The 14582-nt window shown below is 49.0% G+C and overlaps 1 protein-coding gene across 1 annotated transcript; it reads right to left on the bottom strand.

The window, feature by feature from the left end:
- Positions 1-1212: 1212 nt before the first annotated feature.
- On the bottom strand, positions 1213-13943 carry TUSC2 (tumor suppressor 2, mitochondrial calcium regulator). The gene is made up of 3 exons (XM_034775848.1): positions 13696-13943; positions 9519-9639; positions 1213-5664 (listed from the first exon to the last, which is right to left on the bottom strand). Exons 1-3 carry the CDS (start codon positions 13839-13841, stop codon positions 5599-5601), a joined length of 333 nt encoding a protein of 110 aa, XP_034631739.1. The 5' UTR covers positions 13842-13943; the 3' UTR covers positions 1213-5598.
- Positions 13944-14582: the final 639 nt, after the last annotated feature.

Raw genomic sequence — 14582 nt, 5'->3', positions numbered from 1 at the left:
ATTAATCCTTGCAAACTAACTCTACCAAATCCATAAAGGACTTGACCATTTGCTTCTCCAGTACCTGCAAGGGGCTCACTCACATCTTAGGGTATGTCTTCACTACCAGTCAGCGAGCGATCCAGCAGGGATCAATTTATCATGTCTGACACGATAAATTGATCCCCGAGCGCTCTCCCATCAACTCCTGTACTCCAGCTCGGCGAGAGGTGCAGGCAGAGTCGATGGGGAAGCAGCAGCAGCAGTCGACTCACCGTGGTGAAGACACCGCAGTAAGTAGCTCTAAGTACGTCGACTTCAGCTACGTTATTTACGTAGCTGAAGTTGCGTAACTTAGATCCATCTCTTCCCCCCCCCCCCCAGTGTAGACCAGGCCTTAGGACTGCAAGATCACAACCAAGACCATCATGATGTAAATAAACTTCAACACCACATAATCCAAGCTTCAGCACTCAGATAGCCCCCAAGGCTAACTGTTCATGTGTTCAATACCACAAACTGCATCCACACACATGGCACTTGAACGGCCTATGTAGTAATAATGTGAGGTGTAAGCATGGCAAGGTACCACATGCCTGTGAACTCAAGTGGGCTGGGGTGATTAGAAGCATTCAGTGGGCTGCAGGAGTCTAAAAGAGCAGCTGTGCTTAGCTTTGCCTCCCCCCCCCCCATCAGTTGAAAACAGTTGAGAGATTATAGGGGATAAGCTCGATCAGCTGGAGATAAGCTCCGTTAATTTTGTAAAGACTTCACAGATAGATTCCAAAGCCACTACGGCTGTTCTATTTATGAATCGGTTAATGAACAGCCCAGCTTGGTGGCTTTCACTTACTACCACAAAACAGATGGCACAAAACACCATGCTTTAGAGACATCGATTGAGATCCTGAGGTGGATGTAAGCAGACAGATTTGTGTCCCTCAGGCGAGCCCTATGTCTGAGCACAATTTGGAAGAGTCTTTCCTTGTGTCAGTACAACTGAAGGGGAGAGAGAATCAGGTAAGGCCCCTGAGTAGAACTGGGGGGGGGGGGGGGGGGGGGGGGGAGGAGGAGGGTTGGGAATTGCTACAGGGGCTGTGACATCTGTATGGGTAAAGCCTGCATGGTAAGTTCACACCCTGTTAGCTCTAATATGTCCTGTCTGTCCATTACATACAGAGGCAGTGAGACCAGTTACTAAATCACATTCCAAAAATAAGACAGCTCTTGAACTTTTGGGATCTACAAATAGTTTTATTGAAATTTAACAAAATTTGACATATGCACTCAAAGGCAGAGGAAGGAGGACCATAAATATTGTACATGTTTGAATTGGAAACTCCTATCCATTCGCTAGAGGAGCTGTAAGTGTAGTGTTGGTGGGTACAATTCTACACATCCACACTTGAAATCACAAAGTCGCACAGAAAGAAGTTGTAAAAAAATTGAAAAGAAACCAAGTGGGGTTTTTTTTGCTTGCTTCAACAATATAGTGGACATAGATACTATTTACAATCACCTTCACATTTTAAATATCCCTTCAGCAGTTCCCAAGCGTGGTCCTCATCCCATCTGCGTAGGCTCAAGGGGACCGGGGCTACTAGGAAATAGGGTTGGTGGAGAGAAAGGCTGGGATTCTAGAATCCATGTAGACTGACTGCACAGCTTCAACCCCAGTGTGCTAACCAGCCTAGAAAGAAAAGGGTCAGGAAGAGGGGTAGGAAGCCTGCTGACTTAGAAGTAGGGTGCAATGAGCCCTTCCTTGGGGGAAGGCTCTGATCGGATTGCTCGGGGTATGTGAAGAGAGGGAGTTTCCCCAACAGGCTGTCTCAGAGCATTTAAAGGACAGTGAAAGTGGCTATAGGTTACCCATGGTGCTTTGCTGAGTGAAGGGTGCTCTGGCCACCTCTCCCTGTTCAGAAGCAAGGCGGCCAGTAAAAGAACATGAGAGGGCTCAGCTACTATGTTACGGTCAGACAGTGAGAAACAGACACTGTACTCTGCACACAGTGGTATGCCTGCACTGTAATTCGATACCACAGCTGGCCTGTGCCAGCTGACTCAGGCTCAGGGGCTCTTTAATTGTGGTGTAGACTTTCAGACTCGGACCCTCAGCTCTCACAGGGTCCTTGAGGCTGGACCTGAAAGTCAACACTGCACTTAAACAGTCCCTTATCCCTGTGAGCCCAAGTCACCTGGTGCAGGCCAGCCACAGGTTTTTAATTGCAGTGTAGACATACCTAGGGCCTTTTAGTCTTGGCTGGGCACCTCAAGAGTGTTACTCACTGTGCAGTGGGCAACCCCTTCCTGCTCTCAAGACCAGCAAGGGTTTGTCAAGGTGAAGTTGTGCTACACAAACCCCCATGCAAAGGGGAGGGCATGGATTCCTCTGTGAAAGCCATTCGACAAGCTCCGCCTGCCCTGCTTGCTGCTATGAAACACACCATCTCCTTCCAGAGTCAAGCGTTTCATCCCGCTGCTTGTGGTGTGCAGATGGTTTCTGTGAATCACAGAAGGGAGAGCTCAGCCTGCTCAGGACTCTAACCCCCCTCCCTGCTCTCTCTCTTTTATACTAGTGGGAAGCATCTTGCCTTTCCCTCCATACAATCTTCCCCAAAAGAGCTATCTCACCATTCAGCTCACTCGTTTCTGACCAACTCTTGGCACGGAGCTTGTTTAACAACGGCTGGCTCCACCTGACGTAGCCCATGACACTGCCCTAGGCCAGTTTGGCATTCAGAACACAGATCTAACCCTGCTGCTCCAAACCTGCCCAGCACAAGGACGAGGAGCCTATTCCTGCATTTGTAAACACAGGTACCACATCCCACACCAAAGCACATGGGAGGTGATGCCCTACCAACCTCTACTCCAGGGGACATGCAGGGGGAATAAGATACTGGCCAGCGGTTCTCATTTCTCTCTCCCCATGCACTCTCCTCCATACCAAACACCTCATTTCTCCAGTGCTAGATTCCACCCACCACTCAGTACCTAACCAATACTGCTCTTCACTCAGGAGGAGGCCAGTGGCCTCCTGCAGTCTCTCGCCTCCATCAAGAGAAGCCAGGAAGGCTCTCAGCCCAAGCTGTCTCCTGCACACACCGCACAAGCAGCAGCAAGAGCATAGTTTTCACTGCTAAGTCTCCCCATATCAGAGCAGGGTCCTGGGTTGAGTCAGCCTCACATAGCTTGATCCCTTCCTTTGTTGGAGATGGTGTCCTCCAGCCTGGCTCTGCCACCAGAGATGTGCCTCTTTCAAGGAGATCTGTGAGCCTTGGTCTGAGCTGAACCCAAGTCACCTGCTAGAGAATGGCTGGTGCAAACAAGAGACACTTTAATAGGATTTTTTTTAAGAGCGACTTTTCCAAGTAGGTGGAAGAACACTGATCTAGAAGGAAATGCTCAGCGTCACAGTGTAAAAGTGCTCTCTTCTGGAGCTGTAACAAGCATTCTATCTGTGAAAACCAACTTCCATGCCAACTGGGGAGGGGAAGGGGGGAGCAGAACCTTTGGTCCCTCAGTGCTGTGGTTTCACTCCAACCACTGCAGAGAGCAATCAGGGAACAAGGCCGAGTCTGAGGTTATGGGGAGACAGTGACACAGAGCCAGCATTGCTATTGCTAACTACAAGACCCCATCAGAATGGCATACAGCCCCTAGAACTGTTCTCAGGGGTGTGGAGCGGGATACATCCAATATAGACACACCAATACTGCTAGCAACTTTGCACTAGCAGCTTAAATTAAAAATCGAGGTAGCAAATGTCTGAAGTGCTCAGAACGTAAATGACATGCTCTTGAAGGGGAAACGAGAGGTCTCTAATAAGCTGACCACTGCGGGAGCCACATCTTGATCCAGTTTTAAAGCTTCACAAGAGTTCTTGGAGGGGTAGATAGCGGTAAGGATCCTTGACATCCTGCTTGTGCACAGCGACTCTGCCCATTCTCATGTAAGCTGGAGCCGAGAGATCACGATTTCTAGTGTTTGGGATGGGGTACTCTCAGCCTGGCTCAGCAGCAGCCAGCTAGCGCTCAATCCTTCAAACGAGGAAGCAGGCATGAAGTGGCAGATGCACCAATTCATAGTTTCAGTGCTGCCACCAAGAGTCTAGCTGGCAGAGGAGGCCACCCCAATAGCTGCGTGTTTCTTTATCAAGTTGGGTGGGGAAGAGAGAACCTTCCATTAAAGTGCATTGCATTCCCTCTTGTCACCACAGGGAGAAAGAGAGGAATGGGTGCAGTAGAAGAACCCAGGCTTCATACCTCAGTGGGTTTCCAAGACAGGAGGGGGCTGACGCCAACTGCTTTAGAGGGTAAAAGCCAACTCTTCATTCCTGCCTTGGCTCTATCACAGTTACACACAGCCAGGGCATGCTGTCGGCACTGGGGCACAACTGATCAACATGTGAAAGTTACCCAGAACCGCATTCTGAGAGGGATTGAGCCCCAAAATAAACACTATGGCTAATACAAGAGGTCATACCTTGTACCCTGCACTTCAACACACCAGATTCAGGAGGGGGAAGAACGCCACTCAACAGGAACGCAGCCTGCTCCCACCAAGGCAGACGCATGCTAATGGGTGGCAAGCTAAGCCCTGCTGTGCGAATCCTAACTGCAAAGCTGTGTGGGTTAACATGGGCTGCCAGCCCAGTCACTCAGCTCTAAGCACTGCTGCTGCTTTCAGCAGTGTCCATTGATCTTGCTGCAAAGATCGGACTGTTTGCTCTGCTGGCTCTGCACAGTGCCATCAGTGGCCAATGGATTTTCGGAGAGGTCTGAACACCAACAACTGAGCCGGGGTATCTAAAGCCATTGGAAAGGCTTCTGGGGACCAGACGAGCCATATCGCTATGAAGTACAAAAGAACACTGAGCACGGGAGGGGGCCATATAAAAGAGGAGACTGAGGTCTGATGCAATGGAATCTGGTCTCCTACCTTCCCGAGAAGTGCTACTCTGTTTCAGTGGGGTTCTCAAGATTAGCTTCACCTCAGACCGCTCCATTTACACTCCATTCCAGACCAACTTGGGGGCAGTACTGCATAACCAACCCCCCAAAAAGAATAAACTACACCACTATCCTTTTATTCATCATCACTTCGTAGGGAAGGGGCATTAAGGGTCTGCCCCTAGCCCCACAGAGGTGAATTAATTGACCTCAACTCTACCTGGGGCAGGTACCTGCGAAGCAGGGATTTTGTTCGGCGAGAGATGCAGGATGGCTCTCCCTTTAAAACCTCAAACACAAGTGTCACAGGCAGTTCAGTGATCCATCCAAACATCTGACGGCAGCCACGAGAAGGATTTCAATCTTCCGACTCAGTCGAGGATATTGTTAAGCATGTTGCTAAACAAGTTCACATGTCTTGTCTGACTTGTGAACAGATCCCTAGCCAATTCTATTCCAGGTAACTAGCCGATTCTGCACCACCCCATCTCATTCTGCTCCTCCAGGCAAGAGGAGCTCTAAAGTCAAGAGTATGTGCATCTGTGCTTGCAGTCCATTGTGGTTCAGGGACACAAGGCAGCCTTGTGCGGTTACATTAGGTGCAGTAAGGCTGGGCGGGTCGTGTGCACTGACAGCACACAGCAGCAGCTCACGCTCCCCCTGCAGCTCAGACCTCACAGATGATAACGGGGAAGTCCACGTGAATGCGAGGGTGCTCCAGTTTCACTATACCCTGAAAAGAGAGCAAGGAGGGTAGTGAGGCGGGGAGACACTGGCCAGAGCAGAGTCCTAAGAAAAGGCCAGCAAACAAAGGACCCATGCTCTGCAAGTCACTGCAGATGGAGACAGACAATACAGCTTATGTCCCAGTCCAGTTCTTAATGGACAAGAGTCCATTAAACCATCACAACTGAGCTGTTGGTTGACACTCTGAGCACCAGGCAGGCAAAACAGACTGGATGCGCTGCTAGAACTAGCCCCTAAAAGTGAGACTAAGATGCTCAGATCCTAGGATGCTGAGCATGACGGATCTGAACGACAATGGCAGGAGAGTGAGGGGAAGCAGCTCGGCCTGTCACTGCCCATGTTCCACCTGATCCATGACTAGAAGGTCACCAGCTTCCAGGGCTGTTAGTCTGGCACCTTTAATTTAAAAGTCATTTAAAAGACTGGAAAAGAAAGGCCTCTAAGTGACCGAAAAGAAGAAAAGATCTAAGACCCTTGTGCATAAGCAAGCTTTCTGGCCAAGGAGTGATACTGTGAACGTAACAAGCATCTGTATCAATTAAAGCAGAACTCTAAGCCTTAGGCATTTAATGTGCTCTGGTGTGAATATTCTTCCATTACAAACACATCAGAAAGCAAAGTAGCTTCAGGGTTTATAGGCAAAGGATGTGTGCGCTAGTGGGCTTTATGCTCTGGTTTCACAGCAGGATCAGAACTAGACTGAACCAGGGCAATCCTCACTAGACTTACGAGAGGCTGGGAATGTGGTCTAGTGTTTAGAATATGGGAAGAGAAGACATTTCTCCACCTGCAGTATGGTGACTATGCTTCCTGGAATTGAACTGGTTAGTTTGTGTTTGCAAGGCTTCTGGAGGGCCAGAACTATAAGGCGCTAGCGAAGGACAAAACGCCTAGTGCAAGGATGACAAAAACTGAGGAAAACAGTTTTATTACATTTAATAAAAGATCTGTATTTTCTGGAGAACAGCCACAGTTTTTGCAGGAGTGTAACATGAAAAAAAGCAGCTAGGGAATGGCTTGACCTGTGGCCTCCCAATTAATGGGCCTTGCTTGGTTATGACAACGCGGACTGGTTCTGTCACATGGCAGCTACTGCTAGAAAGTGGCACCAGCTCATATGGGTGCCTAGGTATAGCATGAATGCAACAAATGTATTTTGCAAAATAAACAAGACCTTCATAATTATATACAAAAGCCTTGGAACAGATGAGAATTCCCATGGCCCATAGAAATCAGGGATTCATCCATACTCATTGTTATATCAGTCCTGTCAAAAAGCCACAGCTAGGCAGAGTTTATTTTTAGTGCTCATGAAAGGTGCCAGCCCAACAGTCCTGGAGAATGAGGTCCCCTATCCATAAAACAAATACATCACAGGTAGTGGTGGTAGAAACTGCATCCTGTCTATGTGCCCCACTCCACTGTCCAAATGAATCCCCTCAAGGAGTGAAAGGGGACCTTGCATCCCACAGCCCATTCAGCCTCTCTCCTGAGAATGCCAACAATGGCATCAATTAGTGGCAACTGTGCAATATGGACAGCTGCCCACTAGAAGCTGGATTGAGACAAACTCATGTCACAGAAGCCACTGAACTGCTGTCAGATGGCGACAACACACCCATTTTCACTGACCTAGAGGCAGTACTGCTGTGTTGGCATGAAGTCTGCTCTACCCTAACATCTGCTTCAGCACTTCTGAATTTTAAACCCCTGAAAACTAGTCAAATCATAACCAATACCCCACATTTAGAATCTCTGGTCCCCCCGGTCCCTTCCTATATCTGACTCTCCCGCCCCATTTATTCTTTTGCCTGATTTTAGGCCAGTTTGTTATATTGTTCCTTTTACAGTTCATAATAAAAGATAACTCCAAGGACCTGAGCGAAAGGTTTAAAAATGAAGAAGTTTTATATCAATGCCGAGTGTTAATACCGTAAATCACAGAACAGGGAGTTAATGTTCATTTTTTAAGGTCAGATTGTCGGCTTCAGAAAGCAGGGACTTCCTGACACAAGTGTATCATGCTAATTGGTTTCCCTGACCTCGCTGTGCCGGTTCACTAAGTCACTGTTTGGATTTTGTTCCAGTCTGGCGCCATCAAGTGGCTCCATGGGGTATACCAATGCTAGAGCTTCCCTGGCATTTGCTGTCAGGAAACTAGTGTTTAAAACTGTCTAGTTATTTAATAGTTGTTTCTCTCACCCCTGTCAGTGAGAGGTAGGGAGGTTGAGCCAAACACCCCCATACATAGGCGCTCTCTATTCAATCTTATCATTTCTGCTTCAGAACAAGGAGACCTGGCCACGAGGGTGGGGGGTGGAATACTCACCCTTCCCTTCAGGAGCTTTGAGCAGAAAGAGAAATCTGAGCAAAAGATTTCCATGTACTGTTGAAAGCCACTGTCCCATAGGCATATCTAGTCAGGATTGCAGTCAGCTACCACTAGACTTCTAGGAGATGAGACTTGGCACAAATCCTAGGGGCCCCGTGGGTAAGAGATCACAAAGGAACCCAGGCGACCTGCATAGCACGCTAATACATTACCAGTCGAGTCCCCACAAGGGTCACTTTTGTTTCTGAGCACATTACCTGAGGTATCAGGTTCTTGTGGATCCTTTTCAGTGTGGCACGCTGTGACGTTTCACTCCCTATTCTTTATAAAAATATGCTTATGATATGAATGACATAATTGAGATGTACTTTATGCAAGATGGGTCTTGTAAGATATCATTGGAAAGGTTATAATTTACTGAATGTGATTATCCAATTTGTATGCCTGCATCATTTCTATATCTGAAGTTAGGAATCTTGACTATGTATCTGTATCTCAGCTATGCTACTCTGGGTGACACCCACTGCTAACACTTCTGGTACTACAATGGAAAAGCCAGACAGGCTGATGATCCATCAGCGAGGACAATGGACTGTGAAAAGGCTTGGCCTTCCTGAGGATGCTCCATACTGCCACTGACTCATGGACAAGGTGATACTACAGAGTCAGGTGGTCTTATCACCTGATACTAAACATTACCTGGGACTTCTTGTAACTTTCCACTGGAAGGGAAGGGGTCAAGTTTGGGAAACAAAGGATTCACGCCTTATGTAAATCCTATTTAAGGGTGAGAAGGAAGGAGAACGGGACTCCTCTCCATTGCTTGTCTGCCCAAGAAGAAAGACTACTAAAGCCACCTGAAGGGAAGACAGGGGAGGAGTCCAGATTGAGACAGGGGTCCAGTCTGAAAAGAAATATAACTGGAACTCTGAACCACATAAACTTTGCAACCTGCCTAAAATAACATTTAGAGTAAGAAATTATATTTTGTAACCTGTTTCTTAATTATATTGAGCCCAGCTTGCATATTTTGTTTTATTTGGTCAGTAATCTGCTTTGTTCTGTCTGTTACCTCTTATATTCACTTAAAATTCACCTTTTGTAGTTGTTAAACTTATTTCTTGTTTATAATATAACCCAGTTTATGTAATTTCTATCGGGGGTGGGGGAGGGCAAGAAGTTGTGCGTATCTCCCTCCATTTTAAGGGAGGGGGCGAATTTCATAAAACCTTTGGGTTTGTACCCCTTAAAGGGAGTGGGCACCAGAGTGTTGGGGTAAGCCTCTAAGGCTAAATTTTTCCAGAGTGGATCTCTGTCTCTCTGTGCAGCTGGATGTGGCCCTGCCTGTGTGCTTGATTGGAAGAGGCTTGTGAGCCTAGCCCAGCAAGACCAGGTAAAGGAACCCAGGCTGGCAGAATAGGCTGACTCAGTGGCTCCCAGCACATCAGGTGATACTTCAAAGGGCCAAAATCTCTCACAGTGGGGTCACTTGTTTCTAAGCATGTTACCTGAGGTATCAGGTTCTTGTGGATCCTTTTCAGTTTGGCGCGCTTTCTCCCATTCTTGGTGACAATTGTCTCCTCATAGAATTCATGGGCGAGATCCCCATCCTCATCATAATACATGGAGCTGCAAAGGAATGAGGAGAGGAGCACATAAGAGACTGGGAGGACTGGCCATCAATGATCCCTACCCAAAGTTTTTGGGAAGAGGGCATGAGTGGGCTAGCAGAGATCAGCGGTCTTGGACATTACACACTGGAGAGGGCTGGGCATTATGGGACTGGGAAATGGGATATGGAGCCTGTCAGCTTGGGTCAGCAGCCAAGAGTCATTTCCATCTGACAACTGTGAAACAAGAAGTTGGCCTCAGTGCAGTACCTAGCAGGACAGAAATCTGCATCATAAAGCCACTCAGACAACTGGCATTAAATACATACAGTGCTCAGATTTCAATGGAAGTGTCAGCAGCTGCTGTGTAGACAGATCAGCCCACCCCGAGGTTGCACAGTCAGGCTCAGTGGAGAGGTAAGGGACTAAATGGACCATGGAGATTGCAGTCCCTCCATCACAGGGGCCTGGCCAAACCAGGGGTGAGATGGGAGAAAGAAGAAGCTGGAGCTACTGCTCCCATTCTGCATACGGAGATAAGGTTTGCTATCAACTCACACAGCTGGAGGATTGGTTTTGTACAAAAGCAATTATAAACAGTTAAATACAGACCAATGGAGCCATGGTAAATCAGCACCAAGCATGCTTCCCAGCTCTGATTCCATGCATACACTGGCAGATCTGTAGCACTCAAGGGTACAACGGCCACCAGAAGAGTTTCACTCTTGGACAAGCAAGCTTAAGCTAGAAAGCTATTCAGCACAAAGAGTACAAGGCCATTTTTAACTACAAGATCAAGTCTTACGTTCACTGCTCAAACACACCTAGTTTTAAGTTAAGAGAGAGCACACTTAGATCAGGCATGAAATAAGAACCACAAACTAAGCTCACTAAATGGGGACCCTGCAGTTCAATAGCACTCTCTCCTACCCAAAGAGAGACTGCTGCAGTTAAAGGGGAAAATAAGTCACTAGATGACTTCGGGGTTTCTTGTGGCAAGAGGGGAATTCAGTCTGATCTATTCAGTGCCTGGCTTATCTGCTAGCAATGGAGCTAATCAAGGCACACGGATGGTGGGTTTTGTGATGTAAACACCTCTTTTACTAGGATCCAAAGTGAGATGGCCAGTTTATTTCACAAGAATCTAAATCATCAGGTGATAACCAACTTGGGTCACTACTAATGGATCTATATCAGAACCCGTGACCTGGTGGTAAAAGGCCCCAGAATCAACTCAGCTATCAACTTCCCCCTTGTCCCAGTTTATATGTTTGAACATCCTTCCCTTTCTCTATGGGACTGAACCAATTTTACCATATAGCACTAAGATTGCACATATGAACTAATGTAAACACCACAGCTCCATGCACACACAGATACTGAGTGTGCCAAGATTTGTACAGCTGACCCACATGTATTTGAAGTCCTCCAATGACACGAACGACAGCTACAGCACTGACATCTCCCATGCTACACCATCCAATGCTACCCTATCCATGAAATGAACATAAGATACAAAAGCAATATATTGGTACCTCTAAAGAAGCCACACATGGGATGAGAGAGTAGCAAAGTAACCTTTCTACACAGAAGCCACATATAAACAAAAAATAAAGGCCCAACTGCAGACTTTTGGATTGCTGTTGAATCACCCTGTTTCCACACATTGCAAATCCTGAACCTCCCGACTGGCTTGTGGGCATAAAGAGAGAGAAGCTACTGATTTGGTCTAGACAAAAGAGGGGTATTGAGATGATGCCAGTTCCCTGATAAACATCAGTTACTACACCTTCCTTTATATCCAAGGAAGAGTGGTAGAATTTCAGCTAACCACAGGCAACAACTTGCCAGCTACGCCACTTGATTCAGATGCACCTGGCCACTCTCCTGTCAAGAGAGGAGGGACACCAGTATGCCAACAGCTAATTAGGAGGAAATGAACCCAAAGCAAAAGTCAAGGATTTTGGCACAATATTAATCACAATTTAAGAACTGGCAAAAAAACAACTTTGTGGTGCAAACAGGTTTGACGGAGGCAATCCATTTCAACCTAGTCACTAAGATAAAAGCATTAGCTGCAGTTTTACATTTACTTCCCTCTCTGCTAACAGTCTGCTAGCTCCCCAATAGGACTATACGGCTGCCCCTGCCAGATTTGCTCCACAGAACACCACAAAGATCAGACAGAAGTTTGTTGGCAGGTACAGTCTGCTTCACCTCTGGAAAAGCCTCAAACAGCTACTGATGGGAAATAACTCCAGACACAGTGATCAGCAAAAAGCACAACAGGAGCCACAATCTAAACTGGTGATAGGACTTGCCCTACCCCCAATGCATGAAGCTGGGATGGCAGGCAACCAGCAGGATCCCATGTCTTTGCCTCAGTAAGTACAGTCTGCGCTTCTCACTGAAGGAGTAGCTGCTACTGAACACCACTGACTTTGCACATCTAAGTGACAGGTACCCTGGTACCTCTATAATTGAGGGGCTATTCCTCAACCCACTGTGACACCACATAAGGCAGGGAGCACAGCTCTTCTTGGGTCCCTCTTTGAGACCTTGACACAGCTGGGTCGCTGGACTCAGTCGTTCACTCTTCCACCCCAATGGTAAAGTCCCATCTCCTTGGCCCGACAGTCAGTTCTATCTCCTTAAAATCAGATCTGATTAAGAGCTGCAACTAGCTGCACCATTTATTTTTAAATAAAAAGGAGACAAATCAAAAGAAATGATATACTCTTATCTGTGCACAGACGCCACTGAGGGGAGCTATATTCCAAAGGTTAGTGGTGACAAACTCCACTCAGAGCCTTTTGTTTTGACCCTCTCCCTCCCCCATTCTTGCCAAGAGCCCTGGGAAGTGTAACATTTCTGTCTTCCCAGACCTCAGCACCCTCTCCCTTTATAAAAAAAAAAAAAATGAGGAGTCCTTGTGGCACCTTAGAGACAAATTTATTAACAAATAAATTAACAAATTTATTTGGACATAAGCTTTCGTGGGCTAGAACCCAGTTCATCAGATGTATCAAATAAATTTGTTAGTCTCCAAGGTGCCACAAGGAATCCTCGTTTTTTTTGCTGATACAGATTAACACGGCTACCACTGAAACCTCTCCCCTTTATAGTGAATGCCCCTTATAGGCAAATCCATCCTCCTCCCAGCCTGCTACATAGGGTGTCAGGGTGCAAATCCTTTATCCAAACTGTACCTTCTAATCATTAAAAAAGTGCATAACTTTAATGGAGACTATGCAGTCCCCCCTAGAGGGGCACCACAGGGAATATTCCATGGATACAAACATATAGACCAGAGATACTTGCACGTGCTGTGTATCACTGGGTGCTATAAGGCTCCAGATAAGGTTGCTTAGGGCACAGTGGTGCCCACCTGAGCCTCAGATTTGCCAGGATGTGACAATTTACTCAGATGTTACAGCTGTCTGGTGCAGACCCCTGGACCTCACATGCCCACCAGGACACCCCAAGGGCCACTTCACAGCAGAAGACGCTCATCTGAATGTGGCCTGTAAGGGAGAAAGGCATCGCAGGGCAGTAGAAGATTGTATAGCAAATTATAGAATATCAGGGCTGGAAGGGACCTCAGGAGGTCATCTAGTCCAACCCCCTGCTCAAAGCAGGACCAATCCCCAGACAGATTTTTGCCCCAGATCCCTAAATGGCCCCCTCAAGGATTAAACTCACAACCCTGGGTTTAGCAGGCCAATGCTCAAACCACTGAGCTATCCCTCCCAACATGATGTGCAGCCCCCAGCCATCGCTTCCCTCCAGCTCTGACACCTTCCTGCCGCATGGAAAGCTGCTGCCTGCCACCTGCCCCACAGGAGCCCAAGCCCCAACACCCCCCATTCCCACAGCAACACAGCCCATGGAAACCAGCCCCCTGATCCCATAGGACCCCACCCCATAGCAACCCACTCCCTGCCCCATGGAAACGAGGTCCTCTGCCCCATGGGAGCCCAGTCCCCAGCAACCCATCCCCTGCAAACCAGCCCATGGCAGCCCGCCGCATAGCAACCCACCCCCTGCCCTACGGAAACCAGCCGCCCGCCCTTACCCGCGGCGGGTGAAGACGAATGGGGTAGCGCTGCGGCAGCCGCGCGCCCGAGCCAGGGCCTGCTCCCCGCCGGGGCCCGAGGCACCGCCCGGCCCGGGGGAGGCGAAGGGCCAGAGGCCTCGGGCCTTGGAGCCGCTGGCGCCCATGCTCAGGCCGGGAGCATGGCCCGGGGAGGCGGGAGCCGCCCGGCGCCTCCGCGGAGCCCAGCAACGGAGAGCGCCCTACGCCACTTCCCGTCCCGCCCTACGCCACTTCCGGCCGCGAGGGGCGCCCGCCTCACGTGCCGCAGAGGAGGGGCGGTGACTCTGCCTCACGTGATCAGGAAGCGAGGGTGGGCGGGGAGAGTGGGCAGGGGCGGGGCTACACTATGAGACTCCTCTCCCTCACGTGCTCCCATTCCGCTTCCGCTGCCTTCGTCCTGATCGTGGTCACAGAGCCGCTGCACACACATGCCCCATCCACCTCCCGCTACCTCCGCTCCTCCATCACCACCACCAATCACACAAAGCCTCCATGCCCCTGCTGCCTCCACACACAGCCCCCATCCCGCGCCCTCCGCCCCGACCCCAGTCACACATAGCCCCCAGTCCACCTGCTGCCTCCACCCCTCCAGCACACATAGCCCCCATCCCCCTCACACACACCCCGTGCACACAGCCCCCATCCACCTCCTGCTGCCTCTGCTCCTCCACCCCCCTATCACACACAGCCTGCCTCCTGTTGCCTCTGCCCCTCCACCCGCCTCCCCGGCACACACAGCCCCCTTCCCCCTCCCGCTCCCTCTGCCTCTCCACACCCCCTGGTACACACAGCTCCCAGTCCCACTGCTGTTTCTGCCCTTCCACCCCACAGCACACACAGCCCCCATCCCCCTCCTGCCTCCTCCT

This window comes from Trachemys scripta, chromosome 7 (assembly GCF_013100865.1).
Source record: "Trachemys scripta elegans isolate TJP31775 chromosome 7, CAS_Tse_1.0, whole genome shotgun sequence".
NCBI classification, from domain to species: domain Eukaryota; kingdom Metazoa; phylum Chordata; order Testudines; family Emydidae; genus Trachemys; species Trachemys scripta.
The sequence above is the reverse complement of the archived record's forward strand: the minus strand, read 5'-3'. Positions and strand labels throughout refer to the sequence as shown.